This window comes from Hemitrygon akajei, chromosome 27, assembly GCF_048418815.1.
Source record: "Hemitrygon akajei chromosome 27, sHemAka1.3, whole genome shotgun sequence".
In the NCBI taxonomy this organism is placed as follows: Eukaryota; Metazoa; Chordata; class Chondrichthyes; order Myliobatiformes; family Dasyatidae; genus Hemitrygon; species Hemitrygon akajei.
The window spans coordinates 1,112,297-1,139,909 of NC_133150.1; the positions used below are offsets into that span (position 1 = coordinate 1,112,297).

Genomic DNA, 27,613 nt, shown 5'->3' on the forward strand with positions numbered 1-27,613 from the left:
TGCAGCTTGGGCATCTGCCGGTCTTCCATTTAAAAAAAAACCTTGCCCAGACTTGCGCCCTGGAAACTTTCCAAGGTGCAGATCCATGGTCTGTCGAGACTAACGGAGGCCTACACACACAGTGATGGCCACAATCATACCTGCCAATCTGTAACTGTACGACAAGATCATCCACCTTATTCCTTATGTTGCATGCATTTAAGTATAACACCTTAAGTCCAGTATTTGGTACGTTTTGCTTTGATTGCACTGCAACTCATCCCAATGGCTGCAAATTTGCTCCATCACCTGCCTGTCCTTCCTGACATCTTTACTGCTCATTATCTTAAATTTATTTCTGTTTTCCCCCTCCTCTGCTCTATCATTCCCATTCCCATCCCCCTGCCAGATTAGTTTAAACCCTCCCTAACAGCTCTGTTAAACCTTCCCACCAGGATATTGATCCCCTTCGGGGTTCAGGTGTAACCCGTCCTTTTTGAACAGCTCATACTTCCCCCAGAAGAGATCCCAATGATCCAGGAATCTGAAGCCCTGCTCCCTGCACCAGTCTCTCAGCCATGCATTCATCTGCCTGATCCTACTATTCTTGCCCTCGCTAGCACGTGGCACAGGTAGCAATCCTGAGATTACTTCCCTGAAGGTCCTGCTTCTCAGCTTCCTTCCTAACTCCTGGAAATCTCTCTTCAGGACCTCCTCCCTTTTCCTATCTATGTCATTGGTACCAACATGTACCAAGACAGCTGGTTGCTCACCCTCTTCCTTCAAAATATTCTGGATTCGATCCGTGACATCCCGTACCCTGGCACCTGGGAGGCAACACACCATGTGGGTATCTCTATCAGGCTCACAGAATCTCCTGTCTGTTCCCCTGACTATGGAACCCCCTATGACTACCGCATTCCTCTTCTCCCTCCTTCCCAACAGCGTCAGGTTCAGTGCCAGAGACCCGGTCACTGTGGCCGTCCCCTGTCAGGTCATACCCCTCAACAGCATTCAAAACGATATACTTGTGGCTGAGGGGGGCAGCCACAGGGGTGCTCTCCACTATCCGGGCATTTCCCTTCCCTCTCCTGACAGTCACCCAGTTTTCTGACCCCTGTAGCCTAGGGATGACTAACTCCCTGTAGCTCCTGTCTATCACCTCTTCACTTTCCCTAATAAGCAGTAGGTCATCAAGCTGCAGCTCCAGATCCCTAACACGGTCTCTGAGGAGCTGTATCTCGGTGCACCTGGTACAGATGTGGCCATCAGGGAGGCTGAAGGTCTCCCAGGATTCCCACATCTGACACCCTGAACAAAGCACTAACCCTGCAGAAATGTTACCTAATTCTATATGAATGAAACAAGGAAAAATAGGTCTACTCACCCACATACCTTGCCAAACACACAAACTTTTTAAACCGTTAGTTTGTACCGTTAACTGTGTGAGTTCTGCTGTTCCTCCGTCTGTCCGGGCCGATTCGCCAAGGGGAAAAAAGAGTTGGTGCCTCACTCTCGTCTCTTCCCGTTACAGGCCTAAGCCCGTTGAGCCAAAGTCCTACACTCTGCTGCCACTCACTCCGCTGCCTGTTGTACAGGGTGGTTTTTTTAAACTCTGTGCTGTCCTGTCTACGTCATGCGCCTGAACAGTCTTGCCCTTCTTGTACTCGAAGTTTTTTTAAAAAACTGCCGTCCTTCAGAATTTAGCTCTCATGACGCCCTTCTTGTCCCGATACAAAAAAAGTTCTCTGTTTTTATTTAATATTTCAACCTTTATGAATCTGAGAAGTTGTATTTCAATCCACTGATAGTTGTTTGATAGTGACATTGGTGAAGGATTAATTGTGAGAAGTGTGAAGCAAGCAAGCCGATGCTATCTAAACTGTGTTGTTGCGGAGTTTTCTATTTTTTATTCCATCCCTTGTATTTTGCTTTTGTATGAATGTTCATTACATTTGATATTATAATGAAGCCTATTTAGCTTCCTGTCTCACTATTAATTTTAGTCAGCAGATGAAGAAGGTCTTCAGTTATGACACAGAAGAGCAGAATTACGTGAATCGAGCACAGATGTGCAAGTGGGATGGAACAGCTAATAATCAGAGTGGTAATTGATGTGATTCACATTTGACAATCAAACCTGACTGCCTCAGATCTTTCTGTATAATGAATTCACTTTTTATGAATTACTTGGGAGAACTTGTTGAGAAATATGAGCAGTTCCCATATGGAGGTTACCCAAGGTGTTAGTTCACCACCCTGAGGGTGGCCTCATCTTGGCACAAGAGGAAGCCATGGAATTTGAGTTTGTTAATATGGAACAATGGAGTAACTATGACTGTGACCTCTGGAAGAGGAGAGTGTGTAACTACTGAGATTCCATTTGTACAGAGTATACAGTATTTACCAATGTGCCAGGTCTTCATCCATGTATTTTTGCAGCCATAATTGGATTTGGATATGCAGAATTCTTAAAACAACTGATGCATAGTATGCACAATGTTTGTTTCTTAAGATTTATTTTCTGAATCTCCCTCCAAATGACATTTAAATGCATTGTCTGTTTTCATGTGAATATGCAATAGATAAAGTTGCATTAGAGAATGGGTAGGAAGAAGCCACTTAAACTATGGAAATCTGTTCAATATATTGTTTGATGAGCTTAAGGAACTTCAGCTCTGCATTGTCTTTTTCAAATGAGGGAGTCAACTTTAAAATTGTTTCTTTACGTTCCAAAAGAAGCATGCTTGTGTAAAATTATCGTGAGTCATTCTACTCTCTGTTTCTTCAACAGTATTTTGATTGTTTTTTTAAATAAAGAGAACATAGTGTAAAGGAGAATTGTGCAGTGCATAACAAATGTATCAAATGTACAATTCACATTTATGAAAGAGATGCACCCATAGTACAAATATGCTTTGATTATTGCCCCACCCCTCCCAGTCTGCAACTCCAAGCCATCAATGCATTGGCAAAAAGGGTTAAACAGAACCTTTGGTCCCACGAGCTGCATTGGTATAGAGAAGGTGTATTTTCCTAACACATAGGCTGTTGTATGATATCAAATTTGAGTCCAAAGTGTTTTACCAGAAAACGCTGGAGGTCAGGGATTTATGTATTGAGGAAAGGAACAATTTGCAGTGATCCTGTCTCTGGCACTGAGGTTGGACCCTTGACTAGGAAGGGGAGGAGGGAAGAGAAGAGAGCAGTAGTGATAGGGGATTCTATAGACGGGGGGCAGATAGGAGATTTTGTGGGGAAGATCGGGAGTCTCGGTATGTTGCCTCCCTGGTGCCGGGGTCGGGGACGTCTCAGATTGGGTGCAGGTTATTCTCGAGAAGGAGGGCAAGAACCCAGATGTTGTGGTCCATGTAGGGACCAACAACATGGGTAGGATGAGTGAGGGGGTCCTGCGTAGTGAGTTCAGGGAGTTGGGTGCAAAGCTGAAGGGCAGGACCTCCAGGGTAACAACCTCAGGATTGCTACCTGTGCCACGTGCGAGTGAGGCAAGGAACAGAAGGATTATACAGATTAATACGTGGCTGAGAGGATGGTGCAGGAGGGAGGGCTTCAGGTTTTTAGATAATTGGGCTTTGTTCCAGGGAAGGTGGGATCTGTTCCAACGGGACGGTTTACACCTGAACTGGAGCGGTACTAACATTCTTGCAGGAGAGTTTGCTAGTGCTTCTCGGGGGGGGGTGGGGGGGGGGGGGTTAAACGAAATTTGCAGGGGGCAGGGATCCAGAATGCGAGAGAGGATAGTGAGATGAAGAATAAAGGACAGGTGGGGACTACACAGTTCCGGAATATTAAGTGTGTAGTAGAGAAAGGTGAGGCGGAACAAATGACAAGGAGGACACATGTACAGAGGGATGGTCTGACGGAACGTGGAGTTAAATGTGCAGAAAGAATAAGTAAATTTAGGAAGGACAACAAAATTCAAGGGGCGTATAGCCTGATGAGAGTTCGGGGAGCTGGGTTAAGCACAATAGGCAGCGATTTAAACAGAGAGAGGAGAAATGGGCTAAAAATTCTATATCTGAATGCACGAAGTGTCAGAAATAAGGCAGATGAGCTTGAAGCTCAGGTGCGAATGGTATGATATTGTTGGGATAACAGAAACATGGCTGCAGGGAGATCAGACCTGGGAAATGAATGTACAAGGGTATACGTGCTATCGTAGAGACAGAAATGTGGGCAGAGGGGGTGGGGTGACCCTGTTGGTGAGGAATGAGATTCAGTCCTTTGCAAGGGGGGACATAGGATCAGGAGAAGTAGAGTCTGTGTGGATAGAACTGAGGAACAGTAAGGGCAAAAAGACCCTAATGGGTGTTGTCTACAGGCCACTAAACAGTAGCATGGATATTGGGTGCAAGTTGAATAGGGAGTTAACATTGGCATGTGGCAAAGGTAATGTTGCAGTAGTTATGGGGAATTTCAACATGCAGGTGAACTGGGAGAATCAGGTTGGTGCTGGACCCCAGGATAGGGAGTTTGTAGAGTGCCTACGGGATGCATTCTTGGAACAGCTTGTTCGAGAGCCAACCAGGGCCAAGGCTATTCTGGATTTAGTGTTGTGTAATGAACAGGATTTGATAAGCGATCTTGAAGTAAAGGAGCCATTAGGAGGTAGTGACCATAATATGATAAGTTTTTATCTGCAATTTGAGAAGGATAAGGGCAGATCAGAGGTGTCAGTGTTGCAGTTGAACAAAGGAGACTATGGAGCCATGAGGGAGGAGCTGGCCAAAGTTAACTGGATGGATATCCTAGCAGAAAAGACAGTGGAACAGCAATGGCAGGTATTCTTGGGAATAATGCACAAGGTGCAAAATCAGTTCATCCCCTGGAGAAGGAAGGATTCAAATGGGGGAAAGGGGCCACAGTGGTTGGTGAGTGGGAGGACAGATGATTGGGAAATTTTTAAGGAACAACAGAACTTAACTAAAAAGGCAATACGGGGAGAAAAAATGAGGTACGAACGCAAGCTAGCCAGGAATATAAAGGAGGATAGCAAAAGCTTTTTTAGGTATGTGAAGAGAAAGAAGATAGTTAAGAACAATGTTGGGCCCTTGAAGAATGAACTGGGTAAAATTGTTATGGGAAACAGAGAAATGGCAGAAGAATTTAATAAGTACTTTAGATCTGTCTTCACTAGGGAAGACACAAGCAATCTCCCAGATGTATGGATGGGCCAAGGACATAGGGTAACAGAGGAAATGAAACAGATTGACATTAGGAAGGAAACGATGATGAGTAGACTAATGAGACTGAAGGCTGACAAATCCCCAGGTCCAGATGGTCTGCATCCTAGGGTACTAAAGGAGGTGGCCCTGGAAATTGTGGATGCATTGGTAATCATTTTCCAATGTTCCTTAGATTCAGGATCAGTTCCTGAGGATTGGAGAATGGCTAATGTTATCCCACTTTTTAAGAAAGGAGGGAGGGAGAAAACAGAGAACTATTGTCCTGTCAGCCTAACATCAGTAGTGGGGAAGATGCTAGAGTCCATTATTAAAGATGAAATAGTGGCATACCTAGATGGCAGTGATAGGATTGGGCCGAGCCAGCATGGATTTACCAAGGGCAAATCATGCTTGACTAATCTATTGGAGTTTTTCGAGGATGTAACCAGGAAGTTAGACAAGGGAGATCCAGTGGATGTAGTGTACCTCAATTTTCAGAAGGCATTTGATAAGGTCCCACATAGGAGATTGGTGGGTAAAATCAGAGCTCATGGCATTGGGGGGAAGATATTGACATGGATAGAAAACTGGTTGGCAGATAGAAAGCAAAGGGTAACGGTGAATGGGTGTTTCTCGGAATGGCAGGTGGTGACTAGTGGGGTGCCACAGGGCTCGGTATTGGGACCACAGCTGTTTACGATTTACATCAACGATGTAAATGATGAAGGCATTGAAAATAACATCAGCAAATTTGCTGATGATACTAAGCTGGGTGGCAGTGTGACATGTGATGAGGATGTTAGAATTCAGGGTGACTTGGATAGGCTGAGTGAGTGGGCAGATACTTGGCAGATGACGTTTAATGTGAATAAGTGTGAGATTACCACTTTGGGAGTAAGAACAGGAAGGCAGACTATTATCTGAATGGTGTAGAGTTAGGTAAGGGAGAAATACAAAGAGATCTAGGAGTCCTTGTTTATCAGTCACTGAAGGTGAATGAGCAAGTGCAGCAGGCAGTGAAGAAGGCTAATGGAATGTTGGCCTTTATTACAAAGGGAATTGAGTGCATGAGCAAGGAAATCCTTTTGCATTTGTACAGGGCCCTGGTGAGACCACACCTGGAGTATTGTGTACAGTTTTGGTCTCCAGGGTAAAGGAAGGACATCCTGGCTGTAGAGGAAGTGTAGCGTAGATTCACAAGGTTAATTCCTGGGATGTCCGGACTGTCTTACGCAGAGAGATTAGAGAGACTGGGCTTGTACACGCTGGAATTAAGGAGATTGAGGGGGGATCTGATTGCAACATATAAGATTATTAAGGGATTGGACAAGATAGAGGCAGGAAATATGTTCCAGATGCTGGGAGAGTCCAGTACCAGAGGGCATGGTTTGAGAATAAGGGGTAGGTCATTTAGGACAGAGTTATGGAAAAACTTCTTCTCCCAGAGAGTTGTGGGGGGTCTGGAATGCACTGCCTCGGAAGGCTGTGGAGGCCAATTCTCTGGATGCTTTCAAGAAGGAGCTAGATAGGTATCTTATGGATAGGGGAATCAAGGGATATGGGGACAAGGCAGGAACCGGGTATTGATAGTAGATGATCAGCCATGATCTCAGAATGGCGGTGCAGGCTTGAAGGGCCGAATGGTCTACTTCTGCACCTATTGTCTATTGAAAGGAAGGGAGAATGGACCTTTAGTCTGGCTGGAAATTTTGAAAATATTCAAGAAAGGATCCCCACACCTTTTGGAACTTCATGTCCGAATTGAGGATTGAATAGTGGATCTTCTCGAGGTGTAGACTGGACATGATGTCCCTGAGCCACTGGGTGTGGGTGGGTGGGGCAGCATCCCTCCACCTGAGCAAAACTGTATGCCTGGCCAACAGAGCAGCAAAAGACAGTGTGCAACGTTTAGTCGAAAAATACTGGACAGATGTCTTACAAACTCTATCCCAAATACTTCATTACAATTTGGAACCCAACCCTTTGATTGCTCTTTTTGGCACCTCTGGAGAGGGGAACATGCACATAATTGTTTCCAGAAAACTGGCTTGATTTGTCAAGGAGTGAGAACGTGGGGGGTAAGGAGATGATCGGGTTTGATATAAAAAGATCGTCAGCACAAAGGGAAACTTTGTGCTCAACTCCACCCCCCCCCCCCCCACCCCAATCCCCGTCAGGTCCGCACAACTACGGAACACAATTGCCAGTGGCTCTATGACCAGGTCGAAAAGTAAAGGGCTTAAAGGGCACCCTTGATGGGTTCCATGTTTGAGGTTGAAGGGTTGGGATTGCTGAGAGATGGTCAAAACAGAGGCGGTGGGACATGAATATAACAGTTTAATCCACGTGATAAAACTTGGTCCGAAATCAAATTTTTCTAAAACAGCAAAGAGGTAATTCCATTCCACACGGTCGAACGCTTTCTCTGCTTCTAAGGAAATGACATATTCAAAGATCCCAACTAAAGGTGAGCATAAAATATTAAAGAAGCGGCGTATATTAAAAAAGGGAGGTGGTTTTTGACAAAGCCAGTTTGGTCTTCAGAAATAATTGAGGGTAGGATGTTCTCCAGTCTACGTCCCAAAACTTCAGCTAAAATTTTGACATCGATATTCAACAGAGAGATTGGCCTGTATGACGACCACTCTGTTGGATCCTTGCCTCTCTTCGCTAGAAGAATGATGCATGCCTCATTAAATGATGCTGGCAATTTACCTTGTTTAAACGAATCAGATAGAACCAAGGTTAATTGAGGTAAGACCAGTGATGAAAATGATTTAAGGAATTCTACAGAGAACCTGTTGGGTGCTGGAGATTTACCAGTTTGCAGTGACGAGATGGCTGAGGGTATTTCCTCTAATGATATTGGCTTATTCAGTCTCATTTTGAAATCAGGAGAGAGCATGGGGATATTTAAGCTGTTTAAAAAATTCTCGACCAAAATGTTATCATTTGGGGACTCAGAATAAAGTCAGGAGTAGAAATTCCTGAATGTGTCGTTGATTTCAGAATGATTCAAAGTGAAACTTCCGTTTTCCATTCAAAGTTTTGTGATGTGTTGTTTGGCTTTAAGGCCCCTTAATTGGTTGGCTAAAAATTTGCCAGATTTGTCACCGTGAATATAAAACTGGCTCTTGGCTCTTCAAAAGTTGGTGTTCAATTGGGTGAGTGGAAATAAGGTCAAATTTGGTTTGGAGTTCCACTCGTTTTTTTGTACAGCTCCAGTTTTTTAAATTTAATATTGTTGGTCTATTTCTTTAATTTGATTGACCAGATCTAGTCATTCTTTATGGGTCTTTCTTTTCATATTCACAGTGTAGGAAATTATTTGACCCCTGAGGTATGCTTTCATAGCATTCCAAGCAACCAGGCTTGAGGTTTCAGGTGACACATTGGTGTTAAGGAAAAAGATTATCTGGTCCTCCATAAATTTTACAAAATCATTATCTGACAGTAAGGTCGAATTGAAACGCCAATGCTTATTTATTTGAGGAAGGCCAGGAAGAGTTATGGACAGGACAATCAGGGTGTGGTCTGATATCACTAAGCTCTGGTAAACACAGGAACGGACCGAAGGAATCAGCTAATAATCAATTAAAAAATAGTAAATTCTAGTAAAGGGGTGATGAACGTGTGAGAAGAAAGAATATTCTCTCTTATTTGGGTGAAGAAAGTGCAATACATTGGAGATGCAATAGTTGGAATGGAAGGACTGAGTAAATGAGGCATAATTGCTTAGTACTCTGGGAATAGGAGACGATCGATCCAGCACCAGTTCTAACTAACAGTTGAAGCCTCCACCTAGTATGAGAGAATATGAACTCAGATCAGGCAGCGCAGAAAAAAAGCATTCAAAGAAGCTCACATTGTCTGAGTTAGGAGCATATATGTTAGCCAGCACTACCAATGTATTATATAATTTCCCCGAGACAATGACAAAGTGGCCATTTGTATCTGATATTGTGTTGTGGAGCTCAAAGGGAACGTTTTGGTTAATGAGAATTGAGACCCCCCCTGGCTTTAGCCTGAAAAATGGAGTGGAAGTGCTGCCCTTGCCCATCGTGGCATAACATGGGAATTATCAGAACAGCGAATGTGTGTTTCTTGTAGAAAATGCAATTTCTGTATTAAACTGTTTGAGATGCGAGAACACCTTCCTTCTTTTAACAGGGTAATTCAGCCCCTTGACATTCCAGCTCACAAAATGTAACGGACTAACCATTCTCCTTTAAAAAGATTGATAGGCATAAGCGGTATCAAGATTTCGGGTATCAGCTCTGGGACAAAAGTGTAAAACAAAGAGAAACAAGGCAGAAATAAATCATGTATAGGAAGAACTTCTAGGGATCTTAAACCTGAACTGGCATTGGAGTACCCTCCCCCACCCCACAACAAGACAGCTGCCAAAGAGCTTAGCAGCAAGCTCTTAAGAACAATATTCACCCAACAGTACAACTTCCTGTCACTCATAGCGGAAACAGTAAACAATTAACACTCCTAACCAGACATTGTGCTTAATGAGAGGTAAACAATTTCCCCAAGGTTTGTTAAACATGGCTGTGAAAAATGAAACATATAACAGAAATATAAACTTATATTTGAAAAAGGTGAAAAAATAATTTAAAAAAATAAGCAGACTTTACCCAGTGCTCTTCCCACGAAAGGTTGTAGAGTTCATTGAATTGGAGATAAAAGGAAATACTCTCGAGAGTGAATATTATTCCACCCTTCATAGTAGCCAGTACCTAACCCGGCCAAATCAAACCAGATCTCGCTATTCAGGCACTACTAACATTGCCTGCAGAGGGTATGGATGAAAGAAAGTATTTATGAAGAATTCCATGCAGTGGGAAGGCTATCGATGTAGTTCCTTGCAGGATATAGTAGGGAAGGCCTGAGTCCTCAGTTGTATAGCTCCTTCATTACTTCTGTATACTCAGCTGGCAGGCTCAAAACTTCAGGAGAGTAATCTTCCACAACCTGAATCTGTTGGCTGCAGTATTCTAGCTTCCCTCTTTGCCGGGTCTCTCTAACCAGGAGATCTTTAATCTTGTAGCTTTGGAGGCAAAGAATAACTGGGTATGGTCTCTGTCCTGGGGCTGGTTTGGCTGCTAGTGAACGGTGGACTTTATCAATCTCTGGCGGGGGTGGAAGGGTCTTCTTCCCGAAGATCCCACAAAAAAAAGTGGAAAAAAATTCAGTAGGACGCCTGCCTTCGATAGATTCTGGTAAGCCCAGGATGCGTAGGTTCTGCCGTCTGCTCCGGCCTTTCAAGTCAGTAACTTTAGACGTTAGCTTCATATTGTTTTCATGTAAGCTGGACCAGGTAGTTTCCAATTCACTGACGCGCTGGCTCAGGTCATTCATGGCGAACTCGAGAGAAGGTAAGCGTTGGCCATGGTCCTCTAATTTGGATTGTATTTGGTCAAGTTTTGCTTCCAGCAGGCTGAAAGAAGATTTGAATTCGGCCACTAAAGCTGCCAAATGTTGGTCTAGCAGCATTGAGATGGCCTCTACAGTCAGGCCAGCAGCTGAGTTGTCTTTTTTCCCGGGCTTAGTACTCCTTGAAGTCATTGTGAAGCGAGTGTAGTCGCAGGCACGTGAAAGAGCAGAGTCTAACAGTTTAGTATGAGGGTGGGGGAAGAAGGAGTGTGGAGATAGAAAATACAGCGGAGTGTTTGTTCTCTGCGACTACTCCATATGGCTGCCGACCCCCCCTCATGTTTTATACAGTATCTGCATGATATGCTGAATGAGGAGTGGGAGAAATTTTATGAAACTTTCTACAATATATTTAAATTATTCTTCCACAGTTTAGCTGGTAAATCAAATGTCGATAAGTGATCTCGTTCATTCTTTAAGGTCAAAGTAAAATAACTGCCCAACATCCCGCTGAATTAACTGAAGCAGCTCTTGAATATTACCAAATCGTACACAGTTGATAATTTGCTGATGTACTAATTGTTAGTCTAGTAGGTCGATATGTTGCATCGCTGATAATTGCTCAGAATATTTTATTTGATGGACTCATTAGCAGTTAGTCCTTTCAAGTGTTGATCTTTTGTGTTTTTATTAAATGCAATATCTGAATAATGGTTTGTCATCAACAGATCTCAGACCTATCTGTGCAACTGAGAGAAATCTTGCCAAATTTGACTTCATTTCACAAGAATATGAGACATCAGAACCTGATAAAAGCGAGGAGAGGTCAGGAAATAGTTCTGTTCTTATAATATACATTTATCGAAGAATGTAGCTGGATGAATTAAGTATTTTTCTTAATGTTCTCTGTTTTTAGTTAATATTTCAACCTTTATGAATCTGAGAAGTTGTATTTCAATCCACTGATAATTGTTTGATAATCACATTGGCGAAGGATTAATTGTACAGAAGTGTGAAGCAAGCAATCCTCTGCCAATGCTATCTAAACTGTGTTGTTGCGGAGTTTTCTATTTTTTATTTCATCCCTTCTATTTTCTTTTTGTCTGAATGTTTATTACATTTGATATTATAATGAAGCCTATTTAGGTTCCTCTCTCACTATTAATTTCAGTCAGCAGATGAAGAAGGTCTTTAGTTATGACACAGATCAGCAGAATTATGTGAATCGAGCACAGATATGCAAGTGGGATGGAGCATCTAATAATCAAAGTGGTAAGTGATGTGATTCACAGTTGACCATTAAACCTGACTGCCTCAGATCTTGTTGTATAATGAATTCACTTTTTGTGAATTACTTGGGACAATTTGTTGAGATTGGAATGGGATATGAATCAGAATTAAAATGCTTTGCCACTGTGAAATACCACTCAGTAGATGGAGCAGAGGTGCAAGATGAAGCTGTCCCCAGTTTCTGATGTATCTCACCAATATAGAGGAGTCTGCATCACGAGTACTAGGCACAATAGATGACTCCATCATATTCATCTGGAATGACCGTTTGGGACCCTGAAGTAGTAGAAGGGAGGAGGTGTAGCACTTTCAGAGAGCAGTGGGGAGGGATGAATGAACAAGAAAATCAAGGAGTACGTGATCCCTGTGAAAAATCGGGGGTGAAAAGTTGGTAAAATACTTTTCGTGGTAGCATGCTTTTGGAGAGGCATTAGTTGTGGAGTGTGATATGTTGGATACTATAGACAATAGGTGCAGGAGTAGGCCATTGGGCCCTTCGAGCCAGCACTGCCATTCAATGTGATCATGGCTGATCATCCACAATCAGTACCCTGTTCCTGCCTTCTTCCCATATCCCTTGACTCTGCTATCTTTAAGAGCTCTATCTAAATGGCCTGGTCCAAGGTCCGCCACATTCCTGGAGACTCGCACCTGCTACCATGTTGGAGCACCTGGAGACGCGGCCCATTCTGACCAGCACCTCTCTGAAGCAGACGACCACACAGAAGTGACATCAGAGACTTCAAGGTATCCCAGACGCTTCCCCGGAGCAACCACCGTAGAGCCCCGTTGGTGGCCATCCAGAGCTGCCGGAAGTGAGGCCTCTGCTGCCGACCTCAGAAATCGAGCCCAGACAACTTTGCGCACTGACCTCTTGCTCACTAGCTATTTTTAATTTTTATACTGTCCTTGACTTCCCTTGTCAGCCACGGTCGCCCCTGCTCCCCTTAGAATCTTTCTTCCTCTTTGGAATGAACTGATCCTGCACCTTCTGTGTATTATTCCCAGAAATACCTGCCATTGTTGTTCCACTGTCATCCCTGCTAGGGTGTCCTTCCAGTCAACTTTGGCTAGTTCCTCCCTCATGGCTCCATAGTCCCCTTCGTTCGACTGTAATACTGATACTTCCGATTTTCCCTTCTCCCTCTCAAATTGTAGATTAAAACTTATCATATTATGGTCACTACCTCCTAATGGCTCCTTTACCTCAAGTTCTTTTATCAAATCCGGTTCATTACACAACACTAGAGCCAGAATTGCCTTCTCCCTGGTAGGCTCCAGTACAAGCTGCTCTAAGAATCCATCTCAGAGGCACTCCACAAATTCTCTTTCTTTGGGGTTCAGTACCAACCTGATTTTCCCAGTCTACCTGCATGTTGAAATCCCCCATTACAACCGTAGCATTACCTTTGCGACATGCTAATTTTAACTCTTGATTCAACTTGCACCCTATATCCAGGCTACTATTTGGGGGCCTGTAGATAACTCCCATTAGGGTCTTTTTGCTCTTACAAGTTCTATCCATACTGACTCTACATCTCCTGATTCTATGTCACCCCTCGCAAGGGACTGAATTTCATTCCTCACCAACAGAGCCATCCCACTCCCTCTGCCCACCTATCTGTCCTTTTGATAGGACGTATACCCTTCATTTCCCAGCCCTGGTCCTCTTGCAGCCATGTCTCTGTTATTCCTACAACATCATACTTGCCAATTTCCAACTGAGCCTCAAGCTCATCCACTTTATTTCTTATTGCTCCCCTCGCTTCTCACATCGATCCCCATTGCACTTGGCCATATTGTCCGATCCCTTCCTGAGCTTTCTGCCCCTTTAATTCTGTTGACTTTCTTAACTTTTCTTATTCTCTCTTTCCCTTTAACTCCATCCTTATATTGCCAGTTCGTCTCCTCCTCCCTCCCCCCCCCCCCCCAATTATTAGTTTAAACACACCTGTGTAGCAGTGGCAAACCGCCTGCCAGAATGCTGGTCCCCCCGCTTGTTAAGGTGCAACCTGTCTCCTTTGTACAATTCATCCTTACCCCAAAACAGCTCCCAGTGGTCTAAGAATCTAAAACCCTGCTTGCCACACCAGCTCCTCAGCCACACATTGAGATCCCATATCTCCCTGTTCCTGCCCTCACCAGCACGAGAAACTGGAAGCAAACCAGAGATAACCACCCTGGAGGTCCTGCTTTTCAGCCTTCTTCCGAGTTCTCTGAAGTCACACTGCAGAATTTCTTTCCTCTTCTTCCCACGTCATTTGTTCCGACATGCACTACCACTTCCGGCTGTTCACCCTCAACCTTGAGGATGCCCTGCAATTGGTCCGTGACACCCTGGATCCTGGCACCAGGGAGGCAACACACCATCCTTAAATCCTGCCTGTTGCCGCAGAAACCCCTTTCTGTACCTCTCACTATGGAGTCCCCTACTACCACAGCTCTAACTGATGTCTGTCTCCTCGGCATTGCTTCAGTGCCAATTTCTGACTCGCAGACCTGTCCCCCTCTCAGACTGGCAATGTTTTCTGTCCTGACAGCTTCCAAGAGGGTGAACCTGTTTTTAAGAGGCACATCCCCCAGGATCTCCTGTACTTCAAGCATCCATCCCTTCCTCATCGTTGCACCCTTTCTCTCTTCCGGTATCTTCGGTGTAATGACCTCGCTGCAGGTCCTGTCCAGAAAACTCTCATTTTCCCAGATGAACCTGAGGTCATCCAACTGCTTCTCCAGTGCCTCCATTGCTTCTCCAGGAGCTGAACCTGGGCACACTTCTCACAGTTGTAGCAGCCAGAGACTTCAGTGTCCCTGACCTCCCACAGCAGGCAAGCATCACACTGAATCAGTTTACCTATCATCTCTTCACCACCTCTCACCCTCTCCACTGTGGCGTAGTCTCCTCCCTCTCTTTGACTCCTGAGCCAAAGACTCACACTTTTCTCACAAGGCACTTCTCTCGACAAGGCCGCTCTCCTAGAGCAAGCCTTGCTTATATTGGCGGATAAATTGACTAATTTGCTTCACTTGCCGCTCCTCTGCTGACCTTGAAGGTATGTGTTGCAGGCTGGTCCCGCCTGGTTTTTAAATTACGCACTCCTGAAAACAACAGAAAAAAGACTCCCAAGAGCTTACCTTCTCAGCCAATTCCCGCATTCACTCCTTCACTTGCCGCTCCTCTGCCGACCTTGAAGGAGGATCATTGTGTGGTATGTGAGGACAAGAGAAATTTCATCACTACTAACGTGGAGATGGGGAGATGTTGAGAGAACAGAGAATTATGTGGAAAAACAAAAAATATCCAGTGAGCAAGAGGTCAGTGCACAAAGTTGTCTTGTAAATGAGATGGGTCTGAGGAGGATTACCCAATTAGTTCAAGCTGACGGAAGTGCAACAGAAAATCAAGTAACAACACCTTACAGTAGTGGTATACAGAAGAACATCTCTGAATGCACAATAAGTTGAACCTTGCAGTGGATGTGCTACAGCAGCAGAAGGCCATAAACACTCATTCAGTGGCAACTGAGTGTAATTTATACAGATAGTGAAGAAAGTGACTGATTCATTTTACGTGTCCTGTTTCACACAATCAACGGGTGTGCAAGAGATTGTCAATTGTTCAATTGCTGAGGTAGGATTAGGGTATTACAGGATATGCAATATCCTTTAGGAAATGCAGAATGCTTAAAACAACTGATGCACTATCTGCACAATGTTTGTTTCTTAAGATTTATTTTCTAAATCCTGCAAATGACATTTAAATGCATTGTCTGTTTTCATGTGGATATGCAATAGATAAGTTGCATTAGAGAATGGGGTGGGAATGGGTAAGAAGTCCTTCAAAGCTATGGAAATCTGTTCAATATATTGTTCGATCAGCTTAAGCAACTTCAGCTTCGCATTGTCTTTTTCAAATGAGGGAGTCACATTACTTCTTTATATTCCAAAAGAGGCATGCCTGTGTAAAATTATCGAGTCATTTTATTCTTATGTTTTATACAGTATCTGCCTGATATGCTGAATGAGGAGTGGGAAAAACTTTACTAAGCTTTCTACAATATATTTAAATTATTCTTCCACAGGTCAGCCAGTAAATCATATGTTGATAAGTGATCTCATTCATTCTTTAAGGTCAGAGTTAAATAACTGCCCAATGTCCTGCTGAATTAACTGAAGCAGCTCTTGCATATTGCCAAATCATACACAGCTGATAATTTGCTGATGTACGAATTGTTACGATATGTTGCATGGCTGATAATTCCTCAGAACATTTTATTTGATGGACTAATTAGCAGTCAGTCCTTTCAAGTGCTGATCTGTTGTGTTTTTATTAAATGCAATATCTGAATAATGGTTTGTCATCAACAGATCTCAGACCTGTCCATGCAACTGAGAGAAATGCTACCCAATTTGATTTAATTTCACAGGAACAATATGAAACATCAGAAGTAGATAAAAGAGAGGAGAGGTCAGGAAATTGTTCTATACTTTTTTAAAAATATATTTTTATTGAAGGAATGACACAATTCAGAATACATAATGGATTACATTTTCCTCCATTTTGCTTTAATATCTTACCCCTAAACAAACCTCCCCTCACCCTCCCTCCCCGAACATACTATGGCAGCTAATGTATTTACAATACAACAATTCACAAATACAAGTATGGACATTTCACAGCCATACCCCCACACTACAGGAAATAGAAACATAGAAAATCAGTGCAGGAGTAAGCCATTCGGCCCTTCGAGCCTGTACCGCCATTCAGTATGATCATGGCTGATCATCCAACTCAGAACCCTGTACCTGCTTTCTCTCCATACCCCCGATCCCTTTAGCCACAAGGGCCATATCTAACTTCCTCTTAAATATAGCCAATGTACCGGCCTCAACTGTTTCCTGTGGCAGAGAATTCCACAGATCCACCACTCTCTGTGTGAAGAAGTTTATCCTCATCTTGGTCCTAAAAGGCTTCCCCTTTATCCTTAAGCTATGACCCCTCGTTCTGGACTTCCCCAACATTGGAAGCAATTTTCCTGCATCTAGCCTGTCCAATCCCTTTAGAATTTTATACGTTTCAATAAGATCCCCCCTCAATCTTCTAAATTCCAGTGACTATAAGCCTAGTCGATCCAGTCTTTCTTCATATGAAAGTCCTGCCATCCCAGGAATCAATCTGGTGAACCTTCTTTGTATTCCCTCTATGGCAAGAATGTCTTTCCTCAGATTAGGGGACCAAAACTGTACACAATACTCTAGGTGCGGTGTCACCAAGGCCTTGTACAACTGCAGTAGAACCTCCCTGCTCCTGTACTCAAATCCTTTTGCTATGAATGCCAACATACCATTTGCCTTTTTCACCGCCTGCTGTACCTGCATGCCCACCTTCAATGACTGGTGTACAATGACACCCAGGTCTCGTTGCACCTCCCCTTTTCCTAATCAGCCACCGTTCAGATAATAATCTGTTTTCCTGTTCTTGCAACCAAAGTGGATAACCTCACATTTATCCACATTAAATTGCATCTGCCATGAATTTGCCCACTCACCTAACCTATCCAAGTCACCCTGCATCCTCTTAGCATCCTCCTCACAGCTAACACCGCCGCCCAGCTTCGTGTCATCCGCAAACTTGGAGATGCTGCATTTAATTCCCTCGTCTAAATCATTAATATGTATTGTAAACATCTGGGGTCCCAGCACTGAGCCTTGCGGTACCCCACTAGTCACTGCCTGCCATTCTGAAAAGGTCCCGTTTACTCCCACTCTTTGCTTCCTGTCTGCCAACCAATTCTCTATCCACATCAATACCATACCCCCAATACCGTGTGCTTTAAGTTTGCACACTAATCTCCTGTGTGGGACCTTGTCAAAAGCCTTTTGAAAATCTAAATATACCACATCTGTCCCCTATCCACTCTACTAGTTACATCTTCAAAAAATTCTATAAGATTCGTCAGACATGATTTTCCTTTCACAAATCCATGCTGACTTGGTCCGATGATTTCACCTCTTTCTAAATGTGCTGTTATCACATCTTTGATAACCGACTCTAGCATTTTCCCCACCACTGATGTCAGACTCACCGGTCTATAATTCCCCGGTTTTTCTCTCCCGCCTTTTTTAAAAAGTGGGGTTACATTAGCCACCCTCCAATCCTCAGGAATTAATCCAGAATCTAAGGAGTTTTGAAAAATTATCACTAATGCATCCACTATTTCTTGGGCTACTTCCTTAAGCACTCTGGGATGCAGACCACCTGGCCCTGGGGATTTATCTTCCTTTAATCCCTTCAAATAGTTCTATTCTTATAATATACATTTATCGAAGAATGTAGGTGGATGAATAAGGTATTTTTATTAATGTTCTTTGTTTTTATTTAATATTTTAACCTTTATGAATCAGAAAAGTTGTATTTTAATCCACTGTTAGTTGTTTGATAATAACATTGATGAAGGATTAATTGCAGAGAAGTGTGAAGCAAGCAATCCTCTGCCAATTCTATCTAAACTGTTGTTGCAGAGTTTTCTATTTTTTTATTTCATCCCTTGTATTTTGCTCTTGTATGAATGTTTATTACAGTTGGTATTATAATGAAGCCTATTTAGCTTCCTGTCTCCCTGTTAATTTCAGTCAGCAGATGAAGAAGGTCTTCAGTTATGACACAGATCAGCAGAATTACGTGAATCGAGCACAGATGTGCAAGTGGGGTGGAGCATCTAATAATCAAAGTGGTAAGTGATGTGATTCACATTTGGCCATCAAACCTGACTGCCTCAGATCTTGCTGTATAATGAATTCACTTTTTGTGAATTATTTTGGGTAAATTTTTTGAGAAATATGGGCTTCTACTTACTGCTACTTCCCAGTACAGGTAGTCCCTGAGTTACAAACGTCTGACTTACGGACAACTTGTACTTACAAACCGAGGAAGGAGAACGCCATCCGCCATTTTAAGTCGGATCACGACGCCGCCTACCATTTTAAGTCGTTGCCATTGACACTGTGTTGAGTGTTTAACTTTGTATTTGGCTTAAAATTTTCTTAGTAGGATTCACCCTGACCCCGCCTCCCCACCCCATTCCGGTTGGATGGTGGCTCAGTGAGACCAGCACCGGGCTCGAGTACGATCCAGTGACAGTCCGCTCCCGTGCCGGGTTGATGTCGATCCAGTGACTCCCATACCATCCGTGCTGGGCTGATGTCGAGCTCGCAACTCAACCTCGTAAAAAAATCACTGCCACCTCCAGTTTAAATACCCACGCGGAATATTGTGGAAGATCAAATACCCAAACTCAGCACAGCCCCCACTTGTCCCATTTACCCTGTCTCAGTGCGGTGGTCCTTAAGACCCAACGGACCTCGGGAGCCGGTGGAGCTCGGGACCCGACACCCGCAGTGTTACTGTTCCATTGACGGTGTGCGGTGAAACTTAGGACCCAGCGGACCTTGGGACCCACTGCCCACTGTGTTTCTGTTTCATTGACGGGAAGCGATCGCGATTGAAAATAAAGTGGAAATAGTAAAGCATTTGGAAAGAGGTGAGACGCCATCAGTCATTGGAAAAGCGTTAGGCTACTGTCAGTCAATGATCGGAACAATTTTAAAGGATAACGGATAAAGTGAGAATAATGGAGCATGTGAAACTCCCTTCCCTGATGAAAGCTATAATTATTACTAAGCAACACAGTGGTTTAATTATTGGAATACATACTTTTCTTAAGTGTTTTATATGCATAGAAACGATTGACAAACTGACGCTAAATAATACTGGATGTGCTTGTTCTGACTTACGTACAAATCTGACTTAAAGACGGACTCAGGAACGGAACTCATACGTAACCCGGGGACTGCCTGTATAAATGCCATCTGAGAAATGCGGAAGTCCAAAGCATGTTGACTAATTTCCACTTTATTCCATTATTCCACTGTATTCCATTATTGTTTAATTCTTCTTTTATTTCAATCTGCTGATGTGATGAAATTATCTGTCTGGATGGCTTGCAAAACAATTTTTTCTGGGTACCTCAGTGACAATAATAAAGCAATAATCTTCTGTGGACGGCTGGATGCAGAGATGCAAGCGATCCCATTTTGCTGAGGAGTCTCGAATTGGGAGTTAGAATCTCAGAATAAAGGATAGGGCATTTAAGACTAGATGAGAAAAGAATTCTTCAGATGAAGAAGGATGAATTGCTGGAATTGTCTATCTGAGAGAACCCTGGTGCTTCACTCCTTGGTTCATTCAAAATTGATAGATTTCTAGATATCAAGGAAACCAGAAAAAATGGGAATAAAGCAGGAAAATATTTACTCGGTAGAAGAGGAGGCTTGAAGTACCAAATGACTGATTCCAGCTCTCATTTCTTAAAATTTCCAGTCAAAGGTTTTCTAAGATGTTTCTTAGGCAGACTTTTGTTTTGCAGTCCTTGTGACCAGATTATGTTGGCATGGTGCCTTGCAGGTCCTTGCTGAATACCATGCGGACTCTCAACAAGCAAGTTTATCCATATCGATGACAGATTGTAACTTAACAAAATTGCAGGCAATAAATCATATTTGTTAGATTCTGATCTATTCACTGTAAATTGAACATAGCACTCAAATTATAATGTAATTATTATAATCGATATGTTACATAGATTACATAAGTCTTGGTGCATATTGGCTCCAGTGACATGGGTTGACAAGGTGAGGAGTTTCTGAAGAGAGATTTTGGGGATTGAGATAGAAATCTAAAAAGAGGACCTCCAGCATAGTTATCTCTGGATCGCTGCCTGTCCTATACGCCAGTAAGCAGAAGAATACGATGATTTAGCAGGTAAATATGAGGCTGAGGAATTGCTGTTGGGGCAAGGCTTCAGATTTTTGGATCATTGGGATCACTTCTGGCGAAGTTTCGACGTGTACACCTGAACCCAAGGGTACCAATATCCTGTGGGCAAGTTTGCTAGATTTGTTCGGGAGGGTTTAAACTTATTTGGTACGGGGATGGTAACTGGAATGATAGTGCTGAGAAAGAGATAGTTGGTTTACAAACAGAGGCAGTGTGTAGTGAGACTCCTTGCTAGATGGAGCTAATGACAGGGCAAACTTGCTATCATCAGGATGAGATGCAATGTAAAAGGCAGCCAAAATTAAAAAGGGTGATGAATACAGGACTGAAGGTGTTATATTTGAATGCACGCAGTATACAGAATAAGGTAGATGAACTTGTAGCATTGTTACAGATTGGCATGTATGATATCACTGAGTTCTGGCTGAGAGAAGATTATAGCTGGAGCTTAGCATCCAAGAGAAAGAGGTGACAATGGGTCAAAAGGTGTTCAATTGTTGGGGGTAGAGCGAAGGAAGTGCAAGGGTAAAAAAACCCTGATAGGAGTTATACACAGACCACCAACTAGTAGTCAGGATACGGTCTATAAATTAAAATGGGAGATAGAAAATGCATGCCAATAGGGCAAATCACAATAATCCTGAGAGATTTCTTTATGGAGGCAGATTGGGAAGATCAGGCTGGTGCGGAATCCCAAGAGGGGGAAGTTTCTCGAATGGCTTAGAGATGGCTTTTCAGAGCAGCTTGGGTTTAAGCCCACTAGAGATCACCTGATCTGGATTGGGTGTTGTGCAATGAACCAGAATTGATTAGAGAGCTGAAGGTAAAGGAACCCTGAGGGAAAGTGATGATATTGTGATCAAGTTTGCCATGAAATGTGAGAAGAAGAAGCAAAAATCAAATATATCAGTATTACAGTGGAGAAAAGGAAATTACAGAGGCATGAGAAAGGAGCTGATCAAAATTGATGAGAAAGAACACTGGCAGGGATGATGGTAGAGCAGCAATGGCTGTAATTTCTGTTAGCAATTAGGAAAGCACAGGATATGCACATCCCAGAGAGCAAGAAGTATTCTAAAGGCAACATGATACAACCATGGCTAACAAAAGAAGTCAAAGCCAACATAAAAGCCAAAGACGGGGCACATCCTATCTCAAAAATTAGTGGGAAGTTAGATGATTGAGAAGCTTTTGAAAACTAACAGAAGCCAACTAAAAAGTCATTAAGAAGTTAAAGCTGAAATACGAAAGTAGGCTAGCCAATAATATGGAAGAGGATACCAGAAGTTGTAAACAGAGCGGTGAGTGGATATCGGATGGCAGGAAAACAATGCGGGAGAGGTAGTAATGAGGAGAAGGAAATGGCAGACAAACTAAATAAGTATTTTGCACCATTCTTCACTGTGAAAGACACTTGTAGTATGGTGGAAGTCCAAGTGTGTCAGCAGTCAGAAGTGTGTGATGTTGCCTTTACTCGGGCGAAGTTGCTGAGAAACTGAAAGGCCTGAAAGTAGATATTGTACGAGACCTGGACCTGATGGTCTGCACGCAGTCTTTTGAAAGAGGTGGCTGAAGAGTCTGCAGAGGCAAGAGTAATGATCTTCCAAGAGTCACTCGATGATGGAATGGTTCCGGAAGACTGCCAAATAGTGGAGAGAGGAAGAAGAAAGGAAATTATGGGGCAGTTCGTTTGACCTCAGTGCTTGGGAGGATGTTTGAGTTGATTGCTAAGGATGTGTTTGCGGGATACTGGAGGCACATGATGAAGTCGGCCATATTCAGCATGATTCCATCAAGGATAAATCTTGCCTGACAAATCTGTTGGCATTCTTTGAAGAAATAACAAGCAGGATAGACAAATGAGAATCAGTTAATGTTGTATACTTGGATTTTAAGAAGGCCTTTGACAAGGTGGCACATATGAGGCTGCTTAACAAGTTCAGAGCCCGTGGTATTACAGGAAAAATACCTGGTGTAAATAAAGCAGTGGCTGATAGGCAACAGGCAAAGTGCTACTGATCAGTTGAAGCACGGCGAGATGGACAAACTAAAAACAAAACAAGGTGAGGAACAATGAGTAAATAATGTGGCTCAGCACGCACATAGCCTGTCAAGTTCAAAAAAAGGCAGCAAATGAAAGAATTCAAACACAATGAGTACTGGGTGATAATGACCATAAATAAAAACAGAATTGGCTACATTGGAAAGATAGACAGGTTTGATTACAAAACGGATAACTGGATTTTGTATACCAAGCTAATTCAATAGTACTTTAAAGCAAATGAAATGGCCAATGAGAAAACAGTGTCAATTTTATGAAGTGCATTGGGCTTAATTGCAGACAATTTGTTTCGAAGTTTAACAGCTCCAACCAAACCATTAAAATTAGTTTTGTTGTTCTTGTGAAAGTAAGGCAGGAACATTTAGAAGCAAAACCATTATTGATTGCAGACTGCTTTCTGTTTCGTAAGTGACACTAGCATGGATAAAACAGTGGCGAATTGGCAAGAGGCAAAGTGGGAATAAAGGGAGTCCTTTCTGGTTTGGCTGCCGGTGACTCGTGGTGTTCCACAGAGGTCTGTGTTGCGATCACTTTAAACAGCAGTCTGGTCCTCTACATTCTGTTGGGAAGTATGTTTGCAATTATTCCATTGTGGTATTGGGAATAACATTTTCAGATGAAAAAAATAAATAAATGGATTCTCACAGGTTTTGTTATGGCAGAGGAAATTTCAATATCCTGCAAGTAAAAGCAAATAATCTCACCAAATTTAAGAAAGGGTAACTGGGAGCTACAATGTTTATCAAGTCAAGTCAAGTCAACTTTTATTGTCTTTTCGACCATAACCTCTGGTACAGTACATAGTAAAAATGAGACAACGTTTTTCAGGACCATGGTTTACATGACACAGTACAAAAAACTAGATTGAATTACGTAATTAAAAAAACACAGAGAAAGCTATACTAGTCTACAGACCTACACTGGACTGCATAAAGTGCACAAAAACAATACAGGCATTACAATAAATAATAAACTGGACAGGAGGGCAAGGTGTCAGACCAGGCTTCGGCTATTGAGGAGTCTGATAGCTTGGGGGAAGAAACTGTTACATAGTCTGGTCGTAAGAGCCCGAATGCCTTTTCCCAGACGGCAGGAGGGAGAAGAGATTGTATGAGGGGTGCATGGAGCCTTCATAATGCTGTTTCCTTTGCGGATGCATCATGTAGTGTAAATGTCCGTGATGGCAGGAAGAAAGACCCTGATGATCTTCTCAGCTGACCTCACTATCCGCTGCAGGGTCTTGCAATCTGAGATGGTGCAATTTCCGAATCAGGCAGTGATGCAGCTGCTCAGGATGCTCTCAATACAACCCCTGTAGAATGTGATGAGGATGGGGGGGTGGGAGATGCCTTTGCAAAAAGTAGAGACGCTGCTGGGCTTTCTTTGCTATGGAGCTGGTATTGAGGGACCAGGTGAGATTCTCCGTCAGGTGAACACCAAGAAATCTGGTGCTCTTTACGATCTCTACCGAGGAGCCGTCGATGTTCAGCGGGGAGTGGTCGCTCCATGCCCTCCTGAAGTCAACAACCATCTCTTTTGTTTCGTACACATTAAGAGACAGGTTGTTAGCTCTGCACCAGTCCGTTAGCCGCTGCACCTCCTCTCTGTAAGCTGACTCGTCATTCTTGCTGATGAGACCCACCACAGTCGTGTCATCGGCGAACTTGATGATATGGTTCGAGCTGTGTGTTGCAGCACAATTGTGGGTCAGCAGAGTGAACAGCAGTGGAGTGAGCGCGCAACCCTGGGGAGCCCCTGTGCTCAGTGTGATGGTGTTGGAGATGCTGCTCCCGATCCGGACTGACTGAGGTCTCCCAGTCAGAAAGTCCAGTATCCAGTTGCAGAGGGAGGTGTTCAGGCCCAATAGGCTCAGCTTTCCAATCAGTTTCTGAGGGATGATTGTGTTGAATGCTGAATTAAAGTCTATGAACAGCATCCGAACGTATGAGTCTTTTTTATCCAGGTGGGTTAGGACCAGGTGGAGGGTGGTGGCGATGGCATCATCTGTTGAGCGGTTGGGACGGTACGCAAACTGCAGGGGGTCCAGTGAGGGGGGCAGCAGGGTCTTGATATGCCTCATGACGAGCCTTTCGAAACACTTCATGATGATGGATGTAAGTGCAACAGGACGGTAGTCATTTAGGCAGGACACTGAAGACTTCTTTGGCACGGGGACGATAGTGGCGGCCTTGAAGCACGTTGGAATGGTGGCGCTGCTCAGGGAGATGTTGAAGATGTCAGTGAGAACATCTGCTAGCTGGTCTGCACATCCTCTGAGCACTCTACCAGGGATGTTGTCTGGTCCAGCAGCCTTCCGTGGGTTGACCCTGCACAGGGTTCTTCTCACGTCGGCCACGGAGAGGCACAGCACCTGGTCATTCGTAAGAGGGGTGGACTTCCTCGCCGCCACGTGATTTTCCGCCTCAAACCGGGTGTAGAAGTTATTCAGCGCATTTAGGAGGGAGGCATAACCTGCACAGTCAGGTGATATTGTCTTGTAATCGGTGATGTCCTGGTCCTGGAAGTAACTGTGGATTAGCTGGGCATGTGCATGCTTTGCCCCTCTGATGGCTGGGGACAGTTTGGCCCTTGCTGTTGTTACAACTGCCTTGTCACCTGATCTGAAGGCGGAGTCACGGGACCTCAGCAGCGCATGTACCTCTGCAGTCATCCATGGCTTCAGGTTGGCACATATAGTGATAGTCTTGGACAGAGTAACATCATCAATGCACTTGCTGATGTAGCTGGTCACTGATGCTGTGTACTACTCTAACTTGGTAGAGTCGCCATCGGTTGCAGCCTCCCTGAACATGTGCCAGTCAGTGTTCTCAAAGCAGTCTTGAAGAGCAGTGATGGCTCCTGCTGGCCAGGTTTTCACCTGCTTCTGAACTGGTCTGGAGCGCCTGACAAGCGGTCTGTATGCATAACAGAGATGTGGTCTGAGTATCCAAGGTGGTGGCGGGGCTCTGCCCGGTACGCGTCGGGGATGTTTGGGTAAACCAGGTCCAATGCGTTCTCCCCCCTTTTTGCAAAGTCCTCATACTGATGGAATTTGGGGAGCACTGACTTACGATTTGCATGGTTAAAATCACCGGCGACAATAAACAGACCATCAGGGTGTGCGTTCTGCAGTTTGCTAATAGCCCCGTACAGTTCACAGAGCGCCTCCTTAGTATTAGCACTGGGGGGAATGTAGATACTGAATATAAGGACAAAGGTGAATTCCCATGGCAAATAAAATGGTCTGCATCGAACTGCCACAAACTCCACTAACGATGAGCAGTGTCTGGAAACCAGCACAGAGTTCTTACACCATTCCGTGTCGATGTAAACACAGACACCACCACCGCGAGTCTTACCGTAGACAGCTGCATCTCTGTCCGAATGAAACAAAGCTAGCCCATCTAGCTGGATGGCAGCATCTGAAATCCCATCAGTGAGCCATATCTCTGTGAAGACAAATGCGGAGCAAACTCTGTACTCCAGCCGAGTATTACGTTGGAGTTGGATGTAGTCCATTTTATTATCCAGGGAGTGGACATTGGAGAGCAGAATGGATGGGAGAGCTGGCCGGCTAGAGTTTGCTTTTAGCCTGGCACGGATCCCTGCCCGTTTACCTTGCTTTTGCTTCCTCGCACATCGCTTTCGACGTCTCCATCTCCGGCTCCCAGAATCAGGCAAGTCCGGGGAATGTAGGCCCATCCCCCTCAGCAAGCCGACGTCGCGTAATTCAGCCAGAAGATCTTTGTGAAGGTTTATTTTTGGGCGATCTCTGTATTGTAGTAGTATCTGGCGATGGTAGATAGCCGCTCTGTTATCCATGTACCCTAATCAAAAATTGTGTATCAAACTTGAAATAGAAAATTAAATTAAAGTAACACCAGGTCTGAAAGGCCGCTGCTGACGTGCCGCGTCGCCTCATGGGAAATGTTTATGTTTATGAACATAAACTGAATATTCTATTGTAAATGTGGAATGATAAAATTACCTGTTTATGCCAAAACACTGATCATTTCCCATTTTTCATTTTCTTAAACTGTCCAGATGTGAAAACAACTACCAAATACAGGAGCTGTAGAAGTATCGATGAGGATGATAGTACCAGCATTCGCAGATCAGGAATGCTTTCTACTAGCCAAATATCGCATAATGGAACATCAACTTTTCACCGCCTTGTTGATCGACAATTATTATCACCCAGCAACTCTTTAACATCCCTTCGTACAACTTGTTCAAAGAGAAGCTTTACTGATAGAAAGGTAACAAACACGGTTCATTTAACTAAGTTAATTTTTTCCAGTGTTCAGTTGTCTCTAGTATTGGGAGACTGATGTGGTATTGTGAATATGGGAAATATTTTGCAAATATTGGTTGATTGTATTCTTAATCATACCCCACCCCCTTGATCGAACCTACATGGGGCACTACATGTCGCACCACGAATTCACAACAATTTGGAGGTGTTGCCTCTGGAAGATAACCGGCACCCCAGGTAAAGCTGATTTTACTGATTTATGTTTCCAGCAAAACTCCAAAGGTGAGCTTAGGCAAAAAACTGATTGGCTGATTTTCATTGACACATTTTGACATCATGACAATTTCCTTTAACTCCCTTTTGTGAAAACAGGAAATATTGGAATTTCACAGAACAGGCTTAAAAGAGTATGTTATCATTTTGTTTTCAGTTCTTCAGAACCCATAACTAAGCTTGGTCAGTTTTCAGCCATGAATTTTATGTATCAGTTTGTTACTTTATATTGATATTGAATATATTGTACTTAAAATGTTTGCTGTTGGGTAAAATTTATATTTTGTGAGCATGTAAGCAGTCAAAATTATGTTTGGTGTTAGAACTAGGGAAAGGGGTGTTTTAGTACACCT

General features: G+C 43.5%; 1 protein-coding gene across 1 annotated transcript in view; it reads left to right on the forward strand.

Annotated features, from left to right (window-relative positions):
- The first annotated feature begins 667 nt into the window (after positions 1 to 667).
- LOC140717080 (uncharacterized) overlaps positions 668 to 27,613 on the forward strand; it is an 82,982-nt gene continuing 56,036 nt past the window's right edge. Inside the window, exons 1-6 of the mRNA XM_073030258.1 lie at positions 668 to 2,086; positions 11,276 to 11,372; positions 11,719 to 11,819; positions 16,203 to 16,302; positions 18,468 to 18,568; positions 26,777 to 26,991. Of these exons, the coding sequence (XP_072886359.1) occupies positions 1,993 to 2,086; positions 11,276 to 11,372; positions 11,719 to 11,819; positions 16,203 to 16,302; positions 18,468 to 18,568; positions 26,777 to 26,991 (708 nt within the window). The 5' untranslated portion in view covers positions 668 to 1,992. The remainder of the gene's footprint in view (positions 2,087 to 11,275; positions 11,373 to 11,718; positions 11,820 to 16,202; positions 16,303 to 18,467; positions 18,569 to 26,776; positions 26,992 to 27,613) is intronic.